Source organism: Lissotriton helveticus, chromosome 10 (genome assembly GCF_964261635.1).
Source record: "Lissotriton helveticus chromosome 10, aLisHel1.1, whole genome shotgun sequence".
Taxonomy (NCBI): Eukaryota; Metazoa; Chordata; class Amphibia; order Caudata; family Salamandridae; genus Lissotriton; species Lissotriton helveticus.
This window is the reverse complement of record NC_136071.1, coordinates 347,758,359-347,778,940: the sequence shown is the minus strand read 5'-3', so window position 1 is coordinate 347,778,940 and position 20,582 is coordinate 347,758,359. Positions and strand designations below refer to the sequence as shown.

At 52.1% G+C, this 20,582-nt stretch overlaps 1 protein-coding gene across 6 annotated transcripts in view; it reads right to left on the bottom strand.

Annotated features, from left to right (window-relative positions):
• The window catches only part of SCAP (SREBF chaperone), a 678,128-nt gene that overhangs the window by 212,996 nt on the left and 444,550 nt on the right, over positions 1-20,582 (bottom strand). For all 6 annotated transcript variants that reach the window (XM_078662547.1, XM_078662552.1, XM_078662549.1 and 3 more), the window contains one exon: positions 5,536-5,634. In XM_078662547.1, coding sequence (XP_078518673.1) covers positions 5,536-5,634 — 99 coding nt within the window. The remainder of the gene's footprint in view (positions 1-5,535; positions 5,635-20,582) is intronic.

Here is a 20,582-nt window from a genome sequence, read left to right as displayed (position 1 = left end):
CCAAACATGGAGGTGGAGGTGGAGGCTGGACAGGTTAGGGTGGAGGACCATCCCCTGCTGCTGCGACAAAAGATCCTCCCGAAGAGGCAGATGGATCGCGGGGTCGATGCTCATACTGAGTAGCTCGGGATACCAAACTCTTCAAGCCCAGTACGGAGCCACAAGAATGACTTGGGCCCGGTCGCGCCTGATCTTCTTCAGCACTCTGGGCAGTAGTGGTATATGTGGAAAGGCATACAATAGACAGCAGCTCCACTCGAGACGAAAAGCGTCGCCGAAAGAGTGCTGCCTTGGAAATTCCAATGCGCAGAACGACTCTGCGAGCTCTCTTCGGTGGTGAATAGATCTAACCAAGAGTCTCCCCACTGCAGAAAGAGACCTTGCGCCACGTTCGAGTTCAGACGTCATTCGTGATCCGCCATGCACCGGTGGCTGAGTTCGTCCGCCCTGGCGATCAGAGAACCTGCTAGGTGTTGAACCACCAAGGTGATGCCTTGATGTTCCAGCCATGTCCAGAGGCGCAGAGCCTCCTGACACAGGGTCCAAGACCCCACCCCGCCCTGTTTGTTGCAATACCACATGGTGGTGGTGTTGTCCGTGAACACCTGCACTACACATCCCCGGACAAAGGGAAGGAATGCCTTCAGTGCAAGCCGGATCGCCGGCAGCTCCAGAAGGTTGCTATGGAGCTAGGACTCCGCCGGAGACCAGAAGCCTCTGATCTCCGCCTCTCCCAAGTGGTCTACCCATCCCAGGAGGGATGCATCCGTCACCGCCATGTGCTCTGGTTGGGGAAGGGAAAGGGATCTGCCATTGACCCAATCGTGATTAGTGAGCCACCACTGCAACTATCATGCAGAGCCCTCCGAGATCTGGACGTGATCCGACAGGCTGCCCTGATGCTGTGCCCACTGGAACTACAGGTCCCACTGCAGAGCCCACGTAAGCCAACTGGCATGCGTCACTAGCAGGATGCAGGAGGCCATCAGGGCCAGAAGCCGGAGGGTCATCCCGGGATAGAGGCTGAAAGAGCAGAATCATAGCATGAATATCCCGGACTCGCTGCTCGGGAGGATAAACCCTAAACAGTGTCGAATCCAGAACCGCTCCGATGAAGGGGAGCTTCTGAGAGGGGCTCAGGTGCGACTTCGGTACATTGATGGAGAACCCCAGCAAGTGCAGGAGGTTGCCCGTAGTCTGGAGGTGGGTGATGACTGCCTGGGGCGAGCCCGTCTTTAACAGCCAGTCGTCGAGGTAGGGGGAAGACTTACACCCCTGACCTGAGCAGATGAACTGCGACCACCGCAATCACCTTCGTGAGCACTGGTAAGGCCGAACGGGAGCACGGCAAACTGAAAATGTTCCTGGCCTACCGTAGCACCGGTGGGCCGGCAGAACAGGGATGTGTAAATAAGCGCCCTGCAAGTCCAAAGCTACCATCCAGTCTCCAGTGTCCAGGGCAGCTAGGACCGGAGCCAGAGTTAGCATCTTGAACTTCTACTTCCAGAGGAAGCGATTGACGTCCTGGAGGTCCAAGGTGGGGCGCAGGCCCCCCACTTGTCCTTCTTGGGGACCAGGAAGTAGTGGGAATAAGAACAACTCCCTACTTCCTGACCGGGAATGCGCTTGATAGCCCCTTTGGCCAAGAGGGCCATGACTTCCTGGCGAAGAAGAGCCAAATGTTCCTCCGACATGCAGTGGCATGGCTGGAGGGGAGGACAGAAAGGGGAGCGAGTAACAGTGACAGATTATCTGCAGCACCCACTTGTCCGAGGTAATCTTGCGCCAGTGGTGGAGGTGGTGACGTACCCTGCCACCCAATGGTGTGGGGTGCTCCCTCAAGCCCGGATTAGAAAGGCTTAGAGGCGGACGCAGTGGGGGTTGAGGTGGAATGACCCACTCGCTGGTTACCAGGCCCGCCCCTGCAGAAGCCAAGCCGCGGCCACGCTGGGGCTGGATCTGCACAGGCTTAGTGGAGGAGCGTGCTTGGGTCCTCTTACCCTGGCCACGAAAGGAACGAAACCCAAACGTGGCAGGGGCCTTCGTAGAAAGACCCAAAGACTTGGCCGTGGCGTGTGAGTCTTTAAAGCGCTCCAGGGCATTGTCCACCTTGTCGCCAATGAGACGGAAGCCATCAAAGGGAATGTCCATGAGCGAGCTCTGGACATCAGGTGATCCAAACCACACCTGATGGCAAACTTCGCTGCATCCTTGCCCTCCGCAATCGCCTGGGAAAGGACAGCCTGGACCTCCTCAGAGCACTGAGGCAGAACCTCTGCCACCGAATCCCACACTGCGTGGGAGTAATGGCCTGAATGACCAGGCTCTCAGGCGTGGGGTGAGAGGTCAAGAAGGCGGGATCAGCAGGCACCGGGCGATGACGCCTAGCGACATTCTTATCCACCAGTGCCCCCGAGGCCGGCCGCAACCATGTGCCCAAGAGAGTTCGGTAAGGGCCTCATTGAAAGGGAGCAGCGGCTCCGACGACGTAGAAGCCGTCTGGAGCACCTCCGTAAGGAGGTTGGTCTTAAGGGCCACCGTAGGGAGGTCGAGATGGAGAGCCTCCACTGCTCGACGCAGCACCATAGTATAGGAAGCGCCTTCCTCCATAGTAGGCGGAGGTGAGGCAAACCACAGAAGAAGACACATTAAGTTCACCCGCATCTTGAAGATCATCTATCCAATCCTGCTCGGAGTCACACTGCCATGCAAGGGGGTCCTCAGAGCCGTCCCAGTCCTCGTCTGGCTCCGGGGTAGAAGGAGCCGGCCGCGGGGGCAGGGCCGGCGCTGGAGAGGGGGTCAGCGGCGCCGAAAGCGGCGCCAGCCGAGGCCGCGCCGGAGTCGCATGCCTACGTGGATCCCAGGCCAGAACAAAATGGTCTGGGAACCGGGGCAGGGGCGGGATAAACGGCACCCAGTGCGGCGCCTGTGGCAGAGCCAGGAGGGGCGCTGGGGCCGGAGCCAGCGGTGCTGCACCTTGTGGCGCCGGGGCCAGAGCCGAGGGCGCTGGATCCAGTGGCTGCGAGGCTGGCGCCAGAGGCGGTGCCGCCGGGCCCACAGGATCTGGACACGGGACCGCGGGGCCCGCCGGCGGGAGCCCGAGGCCTAAACAGGCAGTCCATGGCAGCAAGAAACTCTTGCACCTGATCGGGAGTCGCCGACGGACCCAGGTATAGAAGTAGGCCGCGGGTCTCCCAGGCTCCGGAGGTGCTGCAGGGGCGGAGCCCCTGTCCCCCACGTCCGCCTCCGGGGAGCGACAGGGGGACGTCGGAGAGCGAACGCGCTTCTTCCACTTCTTTTTATGGTGTCGCTTACCGGAATCTGAAGGTGAAGACTTAAGAGTCCGAGGAGCGACGGCTCCGGTCCCGCGAACGGCCCCTAGACCCGGGACAGCGGTGAGAGGAGTGCCGGACCTCTAGCAACTTCCGGCGCTGCTCCGGTAATGCCTTCAGGGCCATGGCACGGCAGTCCCGACAGTCATGGTCGGTCTCCAGGCAGTAAAGGCAGACATCATGGGGGTCCGCCACAGACATATTACGGTAGCACGACCCACAAGAATTAAAGCAGGGCATCCCTGCGTGCACCAGGAAAAAAGAAAAGGAGACTAAAAAGTGTAAAAAAAAGTGGTCATAAAATGACCGAGGTTCGTGCTCAATCCGGATCTGCGCTTTCGGCGCGGAAAAAGAAAGAACTGAAGTCAGCGCGCATGGGTGGCGCCAAAGTACTCTACGTGACGTCATCTCCGCGCCTACGACGCTAGTGACGGACGTGGAGCCGTAGGACCCCACCTACTGGCGCCAAGGTACTGCTAAGCAGAAAAACTTTCCGGATCCAGCCAGACACCTGAGGATATTCTAAGGTAAGGAATCTATCACTAACGTGACTCTTTCAGATCCACCGTATCCCAAAGGGCATGGGAATTACCGGCCAAGGAGACAGCTGGCATTGACCAATCTTTGAGCGATGCTCATGGAGGTGAATATTCTTTTGCCATAAGACTTGATTCACTTTAATTAATGATCGAGAGGAGTGGTATAGAAAGTATTTGGGTGGATCTTGATGGTGGAAGCTTTGACCACCCAGCTCTATGCACTAGAGAGGCAAGATGCTGTGTTAGGGAGGCAGGGCAGATAGGTGGAAGGTGATGGCGACGGGCAACTTGTTGACTGACAGGCAGTCCAAACAGAGCTTGGTCCAAGTGCCCAAAAGTGTGTCAGCAAGCACCTCATTCAAGGACAACAGTGGCTCACTGGGAGCCTTACTAGGTTGCAATTCTTTAGTTAGGACCTGCTAGATACAGGTTTAGTACTTCACCTTCCCTCTGCAACCCAATATGAAGGGTAGCAGGACCTGAGAGGAGACAGGAGAACAGTATCAGGCAAAGTGACAAGTCTACTGGAATCATGTAGCTCCTTGTACCAGTTGTTGTTCCAATACTGGGGAGATAACTGTCTCCCTACTCAATTTTTTGTTCTCTGAAATTGTGCCAAAAAGATTATGTAAAATCCAGGCACTTCCATGAAGTAATCTTTTTATTTGCCGTCAATGTCTATGCAAACGGGGGACATTGCAGCTGGTGGCGCTAGAGACAAAGAGGGCACCAAAGTCAGTGCTGGACCAGATGTGGATCAAAGTGGCACAGGCGGCACTAAGGTCATGCCTGCCAGTGAAAGTCCAAATGGAGGCCCCTGCAGTTCCTTAGGGCCCGTAGGCGTACCAGAGGGAGTCAGTAAAGAACCAAAGTGCTGCAGTGTACCCTCTTTAAAGGCTTCTTTTTGCTGCAATGTCACTAACAGAACTGTGAAGTCAGGGTGAGTTGGGACCAGGGACGGAATCCACTCTGAAGGAGATCGGTAGCGAGACAAAGAACCATGTTGACACTCTTGCACCCTCTCTATAGTTATAAAGTGATGGATGGGTCTGCTTCTCGTCTGGATTTTTTTTATGTTTCTTCTTCGACTTACCTTCAACTGCATCAAGGACCAGATACGGGACAGGGCCAGTGATCTTCAATCTGACCTCGACCAGTCATGGTGAAGAGTCTTGGCGACATAGAGCAGATTAGTTTCATCTATAAAAACTATGGATTACGTTTTTCTTGAACAGTAATTGCTAGGAAGAGTCGAAAATCTTCAGAAGAAAAGTCCTCAGAGGGCTCTCTAACTGCGCATAGGAGCGAAAATTTTAGAGGAGTATACATTGAGCAGATTAAGCCCAACGACATTCAGAGACCTAATTAATTAATAAGATGGTCAGGAAAGTCTCATGTATTAAAAGTATGCTGTTAATATTGCTAAGTTAAATATATTGAAGACTTCCTGAATCTAAACTAAGAATAATTTAAAAGCATGTAAACCCAAAAAAGATCTATTAGTGGAAAATCAAACAAAGAGGGTGGGAAAAAAAGCACGGTCTACAAAACCAATCCAAGAAATGATTGCATGCGTACATACAACCAACTAAAAGACCCACATATGTTGAAGTTCACTCCAGTATGAGAAGGGGGGCATGACCGCCAACTCTTCTCCCACTTACCTCCATCCTCCGGATGTCTATGGACAATACAGTTGTGAAAAAGAGCATTTGCAGGAAGAAGTCCGATACAAGCCCGACCACGGCAAAGAGGCAGAACTCCTGCGACAGAGAACAGAGGCAGTGTCAAAGGTAAAAAGATGACAGAGCAGGGCACATTGGCTAATGTTTGACAGGGCCACATGGCATAAGCAGTAGTGTAATGGTGGTTAACAGCAAACAGGGAATACATGGTTGACATAACATTACAATGAAATATAGTTAAACTGCTTTAAAATGTAAACAATCCATCTGGGATTTGTGAAAAACACTTTGATAACTGGAAGGTAATGTATGGAAGGAAACAGAAGACTGTGGGTATAATCCAAAAAGCTACTTTGCATTACAAATCCAGTGCACCCACCTCTTAAAAGACTTAGCACCAATTGAAAATACACAAATGTGCATTGCAATTGCCATCTACCATTGAGGCTGGTAGCGCATACTTTGCAAACCCTTGCAAGTTGGAAGGGGTGGCAAAGAGGCGTTCCTAAAAGCAGCCTCTTTCTTAATCAGGCTCTTTGTGTTTCACAGTTTGCAATTAGATATGAAAATAATTGGACACCAGTCAGCCATCAAATTTTGAGTGTGGATGCTAAAACTTCAGCTTCGAAGTACCAAAATATTTGCCTCAAATGGAAACATCAAGGTATTAGAGTCTACTCTAACAAACAGACTATATACAGTTTTTAATTAGTTTCCACCTTTACTTTGCTAGCATACTCAGTTACTATTGCTCCCATCTACACAACTAGGGGCCTTCAAACTTCTCTATTTATTATCACGTTAACACGGTGGGGCATTACAACAATTCAGAGCTCTCCTTTAAACCTTTCCTATGTCACAATCAGTCCCGGATAATGTTCATGTTATTTTTAGTGTATATTCAGGGATACAGATTGTTGCAAAGACAAAATAGCGGAACACTGATAACTCTAAGAAACATCGCTGTTTTGGTGAATCACAAAACCATAATAACAATCAACCAAAGTTAGCTTAGAACTGATACTGCTTCTTTTCTATCCTAAAGAAAGCAAAAGGGAAGAAAAGAAGAAAAGAAAGATACTTAGCAAATTACCGTCCATTAGACCCTACTTTTAGATTGTAAAATCTTCCCCTGGCCAGTGGCCTCTTGAAGGATGACCTGAACTGAATTAGCCAGACACAGTTTAATTATCTTGGTGTCCGTGTGACAGCTTCATATAATTCCGCTAAATACAACACAACTCAGGATATGACAACCATCATCTCTTTCTGGTAACCACTTCCCAACATCTCCAGGCATCGGTCTCCACTCCCCAAAACCCTCCACTTAGACAGCAGCACACCACTGACCCTAAACACTCCCTTTCCCAATGAGATATTTTCTTTCTTGGTAACTTCTGATCCCTGCAAGTCATTTATGCCAGCCTTCTCCGTATTAGCTGTTCCTTTCTGTATTAGTTGCTCCTCTCCTGTTAAGGGGAGCGACTGATTCCTGGAATCAGACTCCTGTAGTTATCAGGCAAACCTCACCTTTTAGTACAATCACATCACAGCATTGAAGCCGCTACGAGGTTACTCTGTGAGGGAGCACCAGCATTTTTTAACTAGGCTGCTCACTTAAACTGTTTTAGAATTTGTATATTCTTTAAAAAAAATTGTTGCTGCTACTGATCTTAAATCCGGTACACTTTCGTAAAAATATTGTCATTACTGCTATCTTACTGTGTGGTTTTATTGTGCACGCTTACATTGAGCTGTGTTAAAGCTCAGGGGGGAACACAATTCTTTTAACCTCACTTCCGCACTCTGCTGCCGTTTTGGTCAGCGCTCTAGTCGCTGGACCCGGTTTGGAAAATTTAAGGACTCAATGACGCGACTGTGCAGCGGATGCGCGCTTGGCGCGCCTAAGGCAAGCCTGTCTGCGCCCGTCCACGACTGGACGGGACCAGTGGGCAGGAATTCTGCCCTTTGCTCTCAAAACAGGTACTGTTACACTTCTGAACATCTCAGATGATTGCAGCAAACCCTAATCCCAAGCTGTTCTCACAATATTGACCCCAGCTGTTGTGATATTAGCTGTAACTATTGCTCTTTTAGCCCAAAAAGCATCCTTCCCCCTTCTGAAGAACCGCTGACTAAAACCTTTAAACTTCTCCTGCTCAACTGCAGATTACCTAAACACTCTGCAGAGTTATCTATGTTGCTATTAGAAGAAAGTCCGGATATTCTGTTCCTTACCGAAACTTGGACTAACTCCCACTCTGAGCCTGACATTGTACAAGTTCTCTCCTTTGATTACTTTATACAGAGGCTAGATAGAGCAAAAAGCAAAGGCGGCAAGTTTGCAATTATTTATAAAACCCATTTTATATAGCGAATTCTTGGGAGTCCTTTGACTGACTGAGAACCTTCAGATCTCTATAGGACTTACACCTATGTTCTCCCTGTCGGGCGTTTTAATCTACCGACCTCCCGGACCCTTGGGCCAGTTCCAAAATTCCTTATCAGAAACTGTTACTAATCTGGCAAGTATCTCCTCTAATATTACCATCTTAGGCGACCTAAACCTACACTTTGATGATCTTGCATCAACGGCCGCCTCAGAACTTACCTCCGATCTTGCAGCTCTCCAACTTACTCAGAAGGTGTCTGCAGCAACACACTCCAAAGGGCACCTTCTTGACCCGTTTTTTTCCAATTTTCAAGAATTACGATGTTTAAAACCCATTTCCATCCCTTGGTCAGACCATTATCTGATCTCTCTCCACTGGTCCTCCAAGCTTGCTATTTTATCAGCTCGATAAACTAGGAAATATGCCCGCACATGGCCTAAATTCATATTAGAGGAATGGGTCACGGCATTGGGAAACACCAAACCTTCCACTGACAGTGACCCTATATTAATGATCAATTCAACAGTTGGATTGAGAGGTCTTTAGACCAGGTCCTGCCTCAAAAGAATATTCAGATAAAGACAGGGCCTAATCGATCAGCCTGGTAAACGCCTAATCTTCGCGAGCTGAATCAAGCATGTAAAAGAGCTGAAAGAAGCTCGAGGAAAGATTTTTCTCCCTTCAGGAAAAAGCAGTACAGGGATAATATTAAATTATACAAAGCTGAAATTAAAAAGGCCCAAGCTGAACACTTTGGTGAAAAAATTGCTGTTGCAGTAAACTCTCCTCTGGAGACTTTTTCCATCGTTAAAAAACTCCTGAGAATCCCGACCCCTCAGACACCCATGAGGCCACTGACTGTCGCTGCAACAAACTTCCTGATTATTTTTCTAACAAAATCCAAACTATTTGTTGTTCTTTCTCCGATCCTTCTCTCACCCCCCAAATGGAGGAATCTAACATCAGTAACAAAGAACACACATTAAACATGTTCCCCCATTGGACAAAGGAGCTTTTCAAGCTATCTTTGTATCGATCAAGAGTGGATCCCACCGAGACCCTGCCCCCTTCAATGTTTTGAAACTAGCGTCTGAATCAGTCGGCCCTACAATAATGGACTTGATGCACACGTTACTACTTGTGTAACGATATATCTGTAAGAGACATTAGTTAGTATTAGATTCCTTACCTTAGAAATATCCCCAGGCGTCAGACTGGATCCGGAAATTTTTGCGTAGCAGTACCCTTGCGCGTCGGTAGGCGTCATCTGCGGCTCCGCGTCCGACGTCGGCGTCGTGGGCGCCGTGATGACGTCGTCGGAGTACTTAGACGCCGCCTCCGCGTGCTGACGTCAGTTCTTAGACACAGCTTTTCCGCGCCAGAAACGCAGAGCCATGTTAAAAACCAACACTGGTGCCATTGAAACTAGGGCCCTGAAAGGGGACAACCCTAACCCTAGATATTGGTTCGCAGAACGGGAAGGATGGGTGGGTCGGTAAGGAATCTAATACTAACTAATGTCTCTTACAGATATATCGTTACACAAGTAGTAACTTGTGCATCTGAAAGAGACACGTTAGTATTAGATTCCTTACCTTAGAATAGATACCCCAGCAATACCAACCCCGGTGGTGGGTCTGCGAACCAATAATCACACCAGAAAGTCCCGGAGGACGGAATGGCAAAAGAAGCCATCCCTCCGGACTTGGCTGTCCAGGCAGTAGTGTCTTGCAAACGTGTGCAGCGATGCCCACGTAGCCGCTTGACAGATGTCTTGTAAGGGCACTCCCCTGCCCAGGGCAGTGGTAGTCGCCGTGGCTCGGGTAGAATGAGCCCGCAATCCAGCAGGAGGCTCCTTCCTAGCCAAGGAGTAGCATGCCTGGATACACAGGATGATCCACCGAGAGATGGTCCTCTTGTGCACCGCTTTCCCCTTCTTCGCGCCCACGTAACCAACAAAGAGTTGGTCATCCACCCGGAACTGGCGTGTGCGATCCAAGTAGAATGAGAGCGCACGTTTTGGGTCCAGACGGTGGAGCCGCTCTTCCTCTTTAGAGGGATGCGGTGCCGGGAAGAAGGTTGGCAAGGTGATAGACTGCCCGATGTGGAAGGCCGTGACAACCTTGGGCAGGAAAGAAGGTTTGGTACGCAGCACCACTTTGTCCGGATGGACAGAAAGGAAAGGTGGCGTACAAGAAAGGGCCTGGAGCTCACTCACTCTCCTGGCAGAGGTGATGGCAACCAGGAAAGCAGTCTTCAGAGTTAGAAGGCGTAGAGGACAATTGTGAAGTGGCTCAAAGGGAGCGCACATCAGAAATGTAAGAACCAGGTTCAAGTCCCACTGAGGCATCACAAACGGAACAGGAGGAAACGTGTGTGTGATGCCCTTAAGAAATCTATTAACAATAGGGGACTTGAACAAAGAAGGTTGATCAGGCAGCCTGAGAAAGGCTGAAAGGGCAGAAAGGTAGCCCTTGATAGTGCCCAGAGCAGAGCCCTGCTGGGCAAGAGAAAGAAGGAAGAGAAGGACCTCAGAAAGAGGGGCATTGAGGGGATCCACAGCCTTTGCTGTGCACCAAGCCACAAATCTGTTCCACCTGCAGGCGTATACTGACTTTGTGGAGGGACGCCTGGCTGCCAGAATAATGTTACAAACTTCAGGAGGCAAGTCAAATGGCCTCAACTGTCGCCGCTCAATCTCCAAGCATGGAGGTGGAGACTGGACAGGTTCGGGTGGAGGACCGTCCCCTGCTGCTGCGACAGAAGGTCCTCCTGAAGAGGCAGACGAACCGGGGGATCGACTGACATACTGAGTAGCTCTGGATACCAGTACCTTCTCGCCCAGTCCGGAGCCACAAGGATGACTTGGGCCCGGTCGCGCTTGATCTTCTTCAGCACTCTGGGCAGAAGTGGTATAGGCGGAAAGGCGTACAACAGACCGCAACTCCACTCGCGACGAAAAGCGTCTCCGAGCGAGTGCCGCCTTGGAAATTCCAACGCGCAGAACTGATGACATTGCGCGTTCTCTTCGGTGGCGAATAGATCTAACCAAGGCTCTCCCCATCGCTGAAAGAGGCCTTGCACCACGTCAGAGTTCAAACGCCATTCGTGATCCATCATGCACCGACGGCTGAGCTCGTCCGCCCTGGCGTTCTGATAACCTGCCAGGTGTTGAGCCACCAGGGTCACGCCCTGGCGTTCCAGCCATTGCCAAAGGCGAAGAGTCTCTTGACAAAGGATCCACGACCCCACCCCGCCTTGTTTGTTGCAGTACCACATGGCGGTGGTGGTGTCCGTGAAGACCTGCACTACACTCCCCCGGACAGAGGGGAGGAATGCCTTCAGTGCCAGACGAATCGCCCGGAGCTCCAACAGGTTGATGTGGAGCCGGGTCTCCGCCGGAGACTAGAGGCCTCTGATCTCCGCCTTTCCCATGTGGCCTCCCCAGCCCTGGAGGGACGCGTCCGTCACAACTACGTGCTCCGGTTGGGGAAGGGAGAGGGATCTGCCGCTGACCCAATCGCGGTCCGTAAGCCACCACTGCAGTTGTCTCGCAGTGCCCTCCGAGATCAGGACGTGGTCGGATAGGTTGCCCTGATGCTGGGCCCACTGAAACTTCAGGTCCCACTGCAGAGCCCGCATCCGCCACCTGGCGTGATGCACCAGTAGGATGCAGGAGGCCATCAGCCCCAGAAGCCGCAGCGTCAACCTGACCGAAACCCGGGATAACGGCTGAAAGATGGGAATTAGAGCCTGAATATCCCGGACCCGCTGTTCGGGCGGATAAACCCAAAACCGCGCCGAGTCCAGAACCGCTCCGATGAAGAGGAGCTTCTGAGAGGGGCACAGGTGTGACTTCGGCAGATTGAGGGAGAACCCCAGCTGGTGCAGGAGGTCTGCCGTAGTCTGGAAGTGGCTGACGACTGTCTGGGGCGAGCCCGCCTTTAACAACCAGTCGTCGAGGTAGGGGAAGACTGAAACCCCTAACCTGCGCAGATGAGCTGCGACCACCGCCATCACCTTGGTGAACACCCGTGGGGCGCTGGTAAGGCCGAAGGGGAGCAGGGTAAACTGAAAGTGCTCGTGGCCAACCATGAACCGCAGGTAGCGCCGGTGGGCAGGCAGGACGGGGATATGAAAGTAAGCGTCCTGCAAGTCCAACGCTACCATCCAGTCTCCTGGGTCCAGGGCAGCTAGGACCTGAGCCAGTGTCAGCATCTTGAACTTCTCCTTCCGGGGGAAGCCGTTGACGTTCCGTAGGTCCAAGATAGGGCGTAGGCCCCCTTTGCCCTTCTTGGGTACCAGAAAGTAGTGGGAGTAGCAACCACACCCTACTTCTGGCCCAGGAACGCGCTCGATGGCCCCCTTGGCCAAGAGGGCCGAAACTTCCTCCTGCAGAAGTCGCAAATGATCCCCCGATACACGGTGGTTCTGCGGTGGCATGGCTGGAGGATTCGCCTCGAAGGGGAGGGAGTAGCCCCTTCGGACGATTTGCAGCACCCACCTGTCCGATGAGACAGTGCGCCAGTGGAGGTGGTGATGGCGAACCCTGCCCCCCACTGGCGTCACATGGGCCTGAAAGCACAGACTAGGAGGGTTTTGAGGTGGATGCTGCGGGGGAAGGTGTGGACTGACCTCGCCGTTGCCCCCGACCGCCCGGACGGCGGTTCCCACGGCCGCCACCGCGTTGGGTATTGCCCTGCGGAGCGTGGCTGGCGGCGCGTGTGGGCGCACCCCTTCCGTGGCCACGAAAGGAGTGAATGGCAGCCGATTGCTGGCGCTGGCCCGAGAGGCCCAAGGACTTGGCCGTAGCCCTGGAGTCCTTAAAGCGCTCAAGCGCATGGTCTGCCTTGTCGCCAAAGAGGCGACGGCCATCGAATGGTATGTCCATGAGTGTGTTCTGGACATCTGCCGAGAAGTTGGCGGACCTCAGCCAGGCGTGGCGTCTGACCGCCACCGTCGTTGCCATCGCTCTACCTAGCGAGTCGGTGGTATCCAGCCCACACCTGATGGAATACTTGGCTGCATCCCGGCCCTCCACAAGGGCTTGGCCGAGTTTGGCCCGCACCTCCAACGGACACTCTGGCAGCACCTCCGTGACCTTATCCCACACAGAGTGGGTGTAACGTCCCAAGAGGCAGGCGGTGTTGGAAGACCGCAGGCCCAGACTAAGGGATGAGAAGATCTTCTTCCCATACTGGTCATACCTCTTGGATTCCCTGTCCGGCGGGGCCGACGGGAATGCGGTCTGGGAATTGGAGGCCTGGATGACCAGGCTCTCGGGGGTAGGGTGGGAGGACAGGAAACATGGGTCGCCCGGGGCTGGGCGGTGGCGTCTGGCCACGTTCCTATCTACGGGCGAACCCGTAGCGGGCTTGGACCAAGTGCCCAGAAGAACGTCGGTCAAGGCCTCATTAAAGGGCAGCAGAGGCTCGGCCGAGCTTGACTGCGGTTTAAGGACCTCAGTGAGGAAGTTAGTCCTCACGGCCGCGACGGGGAGCTCAAGGCCCAAGGCCTTGGCAGCCCTCATCAGCACCACACTATATGTTGCCCCCTCCTCCGAAGCCACGGTAGGAGGGGAGACAAAGCCAGTGTCCGGCGAAGTGTCCAGACCACTGGCATCCCCAAGGTCACCTGTCCAGTCCTCATGAGACCGACACTCCCTGGTCAGAGGGTCCTCAGACCCCTCCCAGTCCTCTTCATCACCCATCTCCTGAAACTCAGGGTTTTCAACTAATGGGGCCTGTTCATAGAAGTGAAACTCTCCAAACGACGTCTGGAGCGGCGCCCATCGGGGCCGTTCCGGCGCCTGAACAGGAACGAAGGTGGAACCGGGGACGGCGCCGCCCAAGGACGGCGCGGGAGGCGACACCTGAGGGTCCGACGCCGGGGAGGTCGTAAGGTCCACCGGCGACGAACCAGATCCCGAAGGAGGTCCAGCGGCGTCCTGCGGCGCCGGGCCCGAAGGCGCCGGAACAACTGAACCCCTCGGTGCCGGGCCCGAAGGCGCCGGCGGCGTCGGGATAACGGGAACCTGCGGCGCCGGGCCCGAAGGCGTCGGCGGCGCCGGGGCCGAAGCACCCGACGGCGTCGGGGCAGATCCCCCCGACCCGCTAGGGGCCCCAGACGGGTCCGCTGGGCCCGAAGGCGCCGCGGAGCCCGTTGGAGGGGAGAGTTTCCTCATGGCCATGAGGAAGCGCTCGATCTCCTCCGGCGTCGCGTGTAGCCCAGGGACCGTAGGGTATGGGGCTGGACGCGGCGCCTGCGACTCCGTCGGAGCCGCGTGGGTGGTGTCACCCGAACCTCCGGCCGCATCGCGCGAGCGTCGGGGGGGGGGGGGGCGATGACGCCGCTCGGACTTCTTGTGCCGCTTACCTGACGACGACTTCGACCCGGAGGAGTGCGGCCTACTCTCGGAACTGTGGTGGCTCCGAGCCCCCGACCTGTCCCTCGACCCCCCATGGGATCAGGAACTCTCGCGGCGCGGGACCGACTGCCGGAGTTCGAGCCACATGCGGGACCGCTCCCGCCTGACTTTCGAAGAGAGGGCCCGGCAGTCGGAGCAGGCCTTGTCGTCGTGGTCGACGCCGAGACAAGATAAACACACACGGTGAGGATCCGTGACCGACATCAGTCGGTCGCAATCATCGCAGTGCTTAAAGCCGGGCATCCCTACGGCACCGTCGGAGTCGAAAGACTTCGAGAACAATGAAAAATGATCAAAAAGTTAGTCAAAAAATGACTAGGGTTACTGCTTTTTCCAGATCTGCGCTTGCTGGCGCGGAAAAAAGAAGAACTGACGTCAGCACGCGGAGGCGGCGTCCAAGTACTCCGACGGCGTCATCACGGCGCCGACGACGGACGCGGAGCCGCAGACGACGCCTACCGACGCGCAAGGGTACTGCTACGCAAACATTTCCGGATCCAGTCTGACGCCTGAGGATATTTCTAAGGTAAGGAATCTAATACTAACGTGTCTCTTTCAGATTAACGCCTCGCTTTCCTCTGGAGTTGACCCCCCCCCCCCCACTGGAAAAAGGCATTGGTAAAAGCCTTTTTGAGGAAAAAAAAAAAGAGTTTAGACCCTGACTGCCTTAGTAACTACCGACCCATTTCATTACTTCCTGGGTTTAGTAAAGTGGCAGAAAAGCACGTCAACCAGATACTTGGAAGCAGGTAACCTTCTGCATGCTTTCCAAACCAGGCCAAGGGACTGAAACTGCCCTATTGGCAGACTTGGAAGATTCCAGAAGGATTCTGGATGCAGGAGGTTCTCTGGCCTTGCTACTTTTAGATCTTTGTGCGGCCTTTGGTACGGTGAACCACCGTATCTTAGTCCAGCGCCTCCAAAACATGGGCTTTTCTCGAGTTGCTCGACACTGGCTGCGATCCTTCCTGGTGAACAGATATTTCCAAGTAGTTGAAGGTGAGGCCATGTCATGCCCTCAGCCCCTCCACTGTGGGGTGCCCCAGGGCTCATCACAGAGTCCAACTCTCTTTAATATTTACATGGCCCCTCTTGCGGATATCGTCCTCCCTTTTAGGGTACATATTGTCACTTATGCGGACAACACACAATTGCTGGTCGCCTTGAACCATAAGGAAAGAGCCCCCCTTGCCTCGAAGAAGTGACTAGATGGATGCAACACTCCCATTTAAAATTCAATGGAGAGAAAACCGAGCTTATGCTCTTTGGTAATTCCTCCCCTTCTGTGGTAGCTTTTTCGTGGCCAGTATGTATGGGCCCCGTCCCGACCCCCAAACCGGAGATAAAGAGCCTAGGTTTCTGGCTAGACTCTGTGCTTTGCCTTAAATCTCAAGCTAGAAAGGTTGTTGCATCTTGCTTTGGCATACTAAGAATGTTGCTTGTTGCTTAAGCAAGAAAGCTGGTAGTACAAGCACTTATTCTATCTCGCTTGGACTACGGAAACGCCTGTATCTAGGCGCCCCATGCTCGGTCCTGGCAAAGCTTCAGGCAATGCAAAATTGTGCTGCCAGGACACTCATGGGCACTCGGAGCCGCCAATCGGCAAAGTCGGCTTTAAGGACTCTTCATTGTCTTCGAGTGCGTGAAAGAGTCCAATTTAAAGCCCTGTGTGTTGCCCACAGGCTGATTGGAGGCAAAGGACCAGCTATTATTTCCTCTTTGGTCCAGCCCTACCATTTAAACAGGCAACTACGCTCAAATTACTTTCGTCTGGCTCTCGTCCCCAGAATGAAGAAAGCTAGAAGCGGCGGCCGCCTCTTCTCCTACAATGCCGCCAAGCTTTGGAACTCTCTCCCGCTTCAATTAAGAAAGGAACCCAACTATATGGCATTTCGCAGGTTGCTTAAAACTTGCCTGTTCCCTGAATAACATTATGACTCTTCTCCGAATAACGTCTCTGCCGCCTGATAATGCTCGCAGCGCTGGGATGCCTTTGGGTAACCACGCGCTTTATAAATGCTGTTTTAATTTCATTTTCATATTTCTTTAAAGTACGGGTCCTGCCATGCATGTTAATTTAATATATAGCTTACCCTCTACACCTTAAAAGGCATGAGTCACGGCCTTTCTGAGAAATATTCCCCTAGCTGACGTATGTAAAGCAGCTACATAAGAATTACTGTGTGGATATCTTAGCTAGATCACATGCAATGGTTGGCTAGACGGTCTAAAGGACTTTATTTCAGACATCTGCTTCATCCATATGCTAGCCATAGCTTAGGAACGGGTCCTGCTTTACAGTCTATGCAGAGCGTGTCTGTGAGAAGTTGGCCTGATATATAATGTTCACTATTCTAGTGAACACTTTGTATCAGTCCAAACAACCCTTATTGATGTCTGGTTGTAAGTCAACCTGATAGACCAGCTATCCTAGTAGCATGGACACGTGCAGTCTTTAGGCTAAACTCTAGAGGGCGTGTTAAGCCAGCTGTTTTACCATCACATTTACCCCTTGAACACCAAGTGAAAGGACACCACACAAGTTGTTATGAAAATAAACAGATATTTATTTATAACAAGACTACCCTGAACTCTTTATGAGTCAGGGAGCTAAGCACCCAACAAAACTCTTAAGAAAATACTTTAAGTCGCACAATTTACACAAATGCCCGAGGGGCACGAAAAACCATATACTAAACAAGTGGAATGCGAAATTACTAGCAGGTAAGTACTATTCTCATAGGCTTTAGAATCGCTAGGGCTAATCTACTGAACCTTCAGATTGCAAGCAGGAGGCCAAGGGACGTCGTGTGCAGAGTGGGAACTCTCACGCGTAAGGCGGGAAAAAGTCTATGGAGGCTAGTAAAAGCAAAGTTAGCGTTCTCGGGCGAACCCGACTATGTAGAGCTGAAACGACAGTGGATCCTGACACTTAGATAGTAAGACTATGCGGGAGCACTGAAATGCTCAGGTTACCTAGCCCAGGGGCTGCGGCTGCATAGGGCTGAAAAGACGTCGGAGATCCTCGTTGCAGTCTATGGAGCCTGAAGAAAGAAGTTGCTGGCAGGCGACCAGTGAAGAAGTTCGTGGTGATCCAAGCCTGGATCAGTGAAGATGGATACCTGTAAGCAGAGGGGACCAAGTTCTGAATCACTAGCCAGTGATTAGATGGGCACCAGGATGGCACCGGGCAAAGTCACCTCGACCAGGTGAGTGGGCGACGCTGGGCTCTGCAGTCTCTCGGACCAGGAGGCGTTGTCGGCGACCAGGATGGAGGGGCGAGCTGTCCCACGGTGGTATCGGCTGTAGACGTCGCTGGACCCGGGATTGGGGCAACAAGTCTTGGCAAATGCAAGCCCACGCGGTGGACTTAAAATGGCGTCTGGAGTGGACCAGGAGGGTCCAGGGTACTTCTCTGATGGAGGGAAGCAAGGGCCAGTCTGGAGCAACCAGACCAGCGGTGTTGTCGTCGAAGTTCGTCGTCAGGAGGGCCACTAGCCAACGGGCAAGTGACCTGGACAACGCGGTGAGCAGCAAAGAGCAGAAGGGCCCCACGCAGATCTCGTGGATGCAAGGGGGCTGGACTTCGGTGCTGGAGCTGCTCAGGGTTGGGGCTTCTCTTACCCCAAAGCACTCGGTCGAGGGTCACTCGGGAGTCGTGCTGGTCAAGCGTCGTGCAGTCTTGGAAGATGGCCGGTCCCTCGAGGTCTCGTCACACCCACGAATCACAGCTGGGATGATGATGCAGGTAGAGGTCAGAGGCGCCAGGGAAGCCGGTTCTCATCGAGCTGGGCAGTCTTGATCCGGTGAGGAGACTTACAGCAGACCGCGATGCTTGGTTGGTGCCTGCTGCTGCAGGGTGACTACTCCTTAGTCACAAGGGAGAAATCTTAGGAAGAAGTCTTGAGTTCCTTTCGTGGAAAGTAGTTTCAGGATTCAAAGATGATCTAATTTGGAAGGGGGCCTGCTCCTACCTTTATCCTGCAAAAGGGGGCTGGCACGCGACTAAGTCCTGCCCTATGGGTGGGACTAGGAGGGGGGTGGTTACACCCCTCTCCTTTGGCGGGCTTTCCCCAGATCAGGGGCTGGAGTGCCCCTGGAACTGGTTCAAGCCGGCCTATGCACAGTGAGCACTGGGGTGCCACTTGCAGTCACCTTCCTCTAAAGCCCTGCCTACCTAGGATACACAAAATCCTGTCTGGGACGGTGCTGGCACCGCCCCTGGCAGGAAACCCTTTGTCCTTGCCTCCTGTGCTGGGAGGACTCCCAGCAGCAGGAGGGCAGACTTGTGTCTCGGTGGCAGCAACCATCTTGTGGAGCTGAGGCTATGTCTGACTTTAACCGGGGTTACAGGTTACATACATGTCGTGTCCCTCTAGAAGGGTGGAATGCAAACCCCGTCGCCAGAATTGGCGAGGGGTTAGTATTTCAATTCGTATGACACCTTACTCGACATGTTTTGATAAAGCGATACCAGAGTTGGCATATAACCGCGAGGATTATAATGCACTTAAGAGTATATGGTATGCGTTATCATGGAACAGCTATTAGGACTTGGTTCCGCAAGCTGCAAACGGGCTCAGCTCATGCCAGAGCACCATTTCACATTATTCCAAGCACTCTGCCTTCAGGATTGATAAGGCCTGCCATAGGAGTGACTGATAGGAATACATGTGTCCATTTTAGGGTTAGATATAGGTATACTATATCTACAGCAAAGGGTGATTACACCACCTTGCCCCAGCTGTCGTGCAGCCAGTTGTGTCAGATTTGGATGGCCAGCCAGGGGTGGCATAATACACGCTGCAGCCCCTGGGTACACCTATGCCCTGGGTACCTAAGGTACACTGTACAGGGACTGATAAGGTGACTCAGTATCCAGTTAGATATGTAGGGTACATGGAATCCATTTTACAGAGAGAGCAGTAGGCCTGGGGTCCTGAATAGCAGGGCCCCAGGTCAACTAAGTCAGAAAACCAGCAAAACACCAGGCAAAAAGTTGGGGGCAACCATAGTCAGGGATCTACCTTCCTACAATGTCTACCTACACTAACACATGCTATGAATGGAAAATGTAACTTACCCTGTAAGCATCTGTTTGTAGCATGTAATGCTGTACATTCATGTGCACCCACCCTCCTCCCCGGACGCATCTGTCTGTGATCACAGATTTCTTACCATATTAATAAACTTTGTTTCACAATGCATAAGTGCATCATACAGCATTAACTCAACACTCAATATTACTCTGACCCGCTGTGCGAAAACAAATCTAACATGGAGTCAGTGCCCATGCGCATTTCTTACCAAGGGAGAAGTTGTGCTGCATCTTGTGACTAAAAATACTTCTAAGAAAAACAACCTGCAAACATCTGAGAACCAACACTAGTTAGCAGGAGTATGAAGAGTATGTGCATCTACCACAACAAATGCTATGAACAGTTATTTATCTTCAGGAAAGATATTTCTGGTGGATACATAATCATCCTGCAGATTACTCAGATAATGACTACTTCCTAAAGGATTTAGAGTGGTCTGGAAAACGTCCAAACAGGACGCAAGATGGCTACGACAGCAACAAATACACCACACAACAAGACAGCATACTTTAGGATCCTATTACCCACAGCAGTAGCTCATCGAGGTGGAGAAAGGGCGGTGAAGAATCTGCAGGTAGAAAATGTATTCACTAGAAAGATCATTACAGAGGTTAAGTAACTTCTGATGGATAAATCTTCCTTCAGTTAATTCACGCTATGAAGTCCCAAAAATGGTATCTTCTCAGAGGTGGGCCTAGCATGATGGTTAACCAAGCAAAACTTGCAAAACCAGTCTGGCAAGTAATTGTCTGCCCAACATGTGAGGCAGCAGGCCTTCGCAAAAATATGCAATAAGGACCATGTACTCGCCTGGCAGATGGCAGTTCACAACTTTATTGTACATGATTAATAAAAACCATTAGAGCATGTGTAATAATATGTAAAACAAAACGTATCAGTACGTATCACTACATCTATTTCAAAAACAAATTCATATAGGCTTTGCAGATTTCAGATGTTGATGAGATAAAATTGCATTACATTAACTTTAAAAAACTACGAGCCATACATTTTACAAAGTTATACTTTTTAGCTGCATATTCTATCCATTTAGGTTCTGCGCCAGAGCCTGCCTACATGTTCATATTTGGAGCCGATTGAAAATCT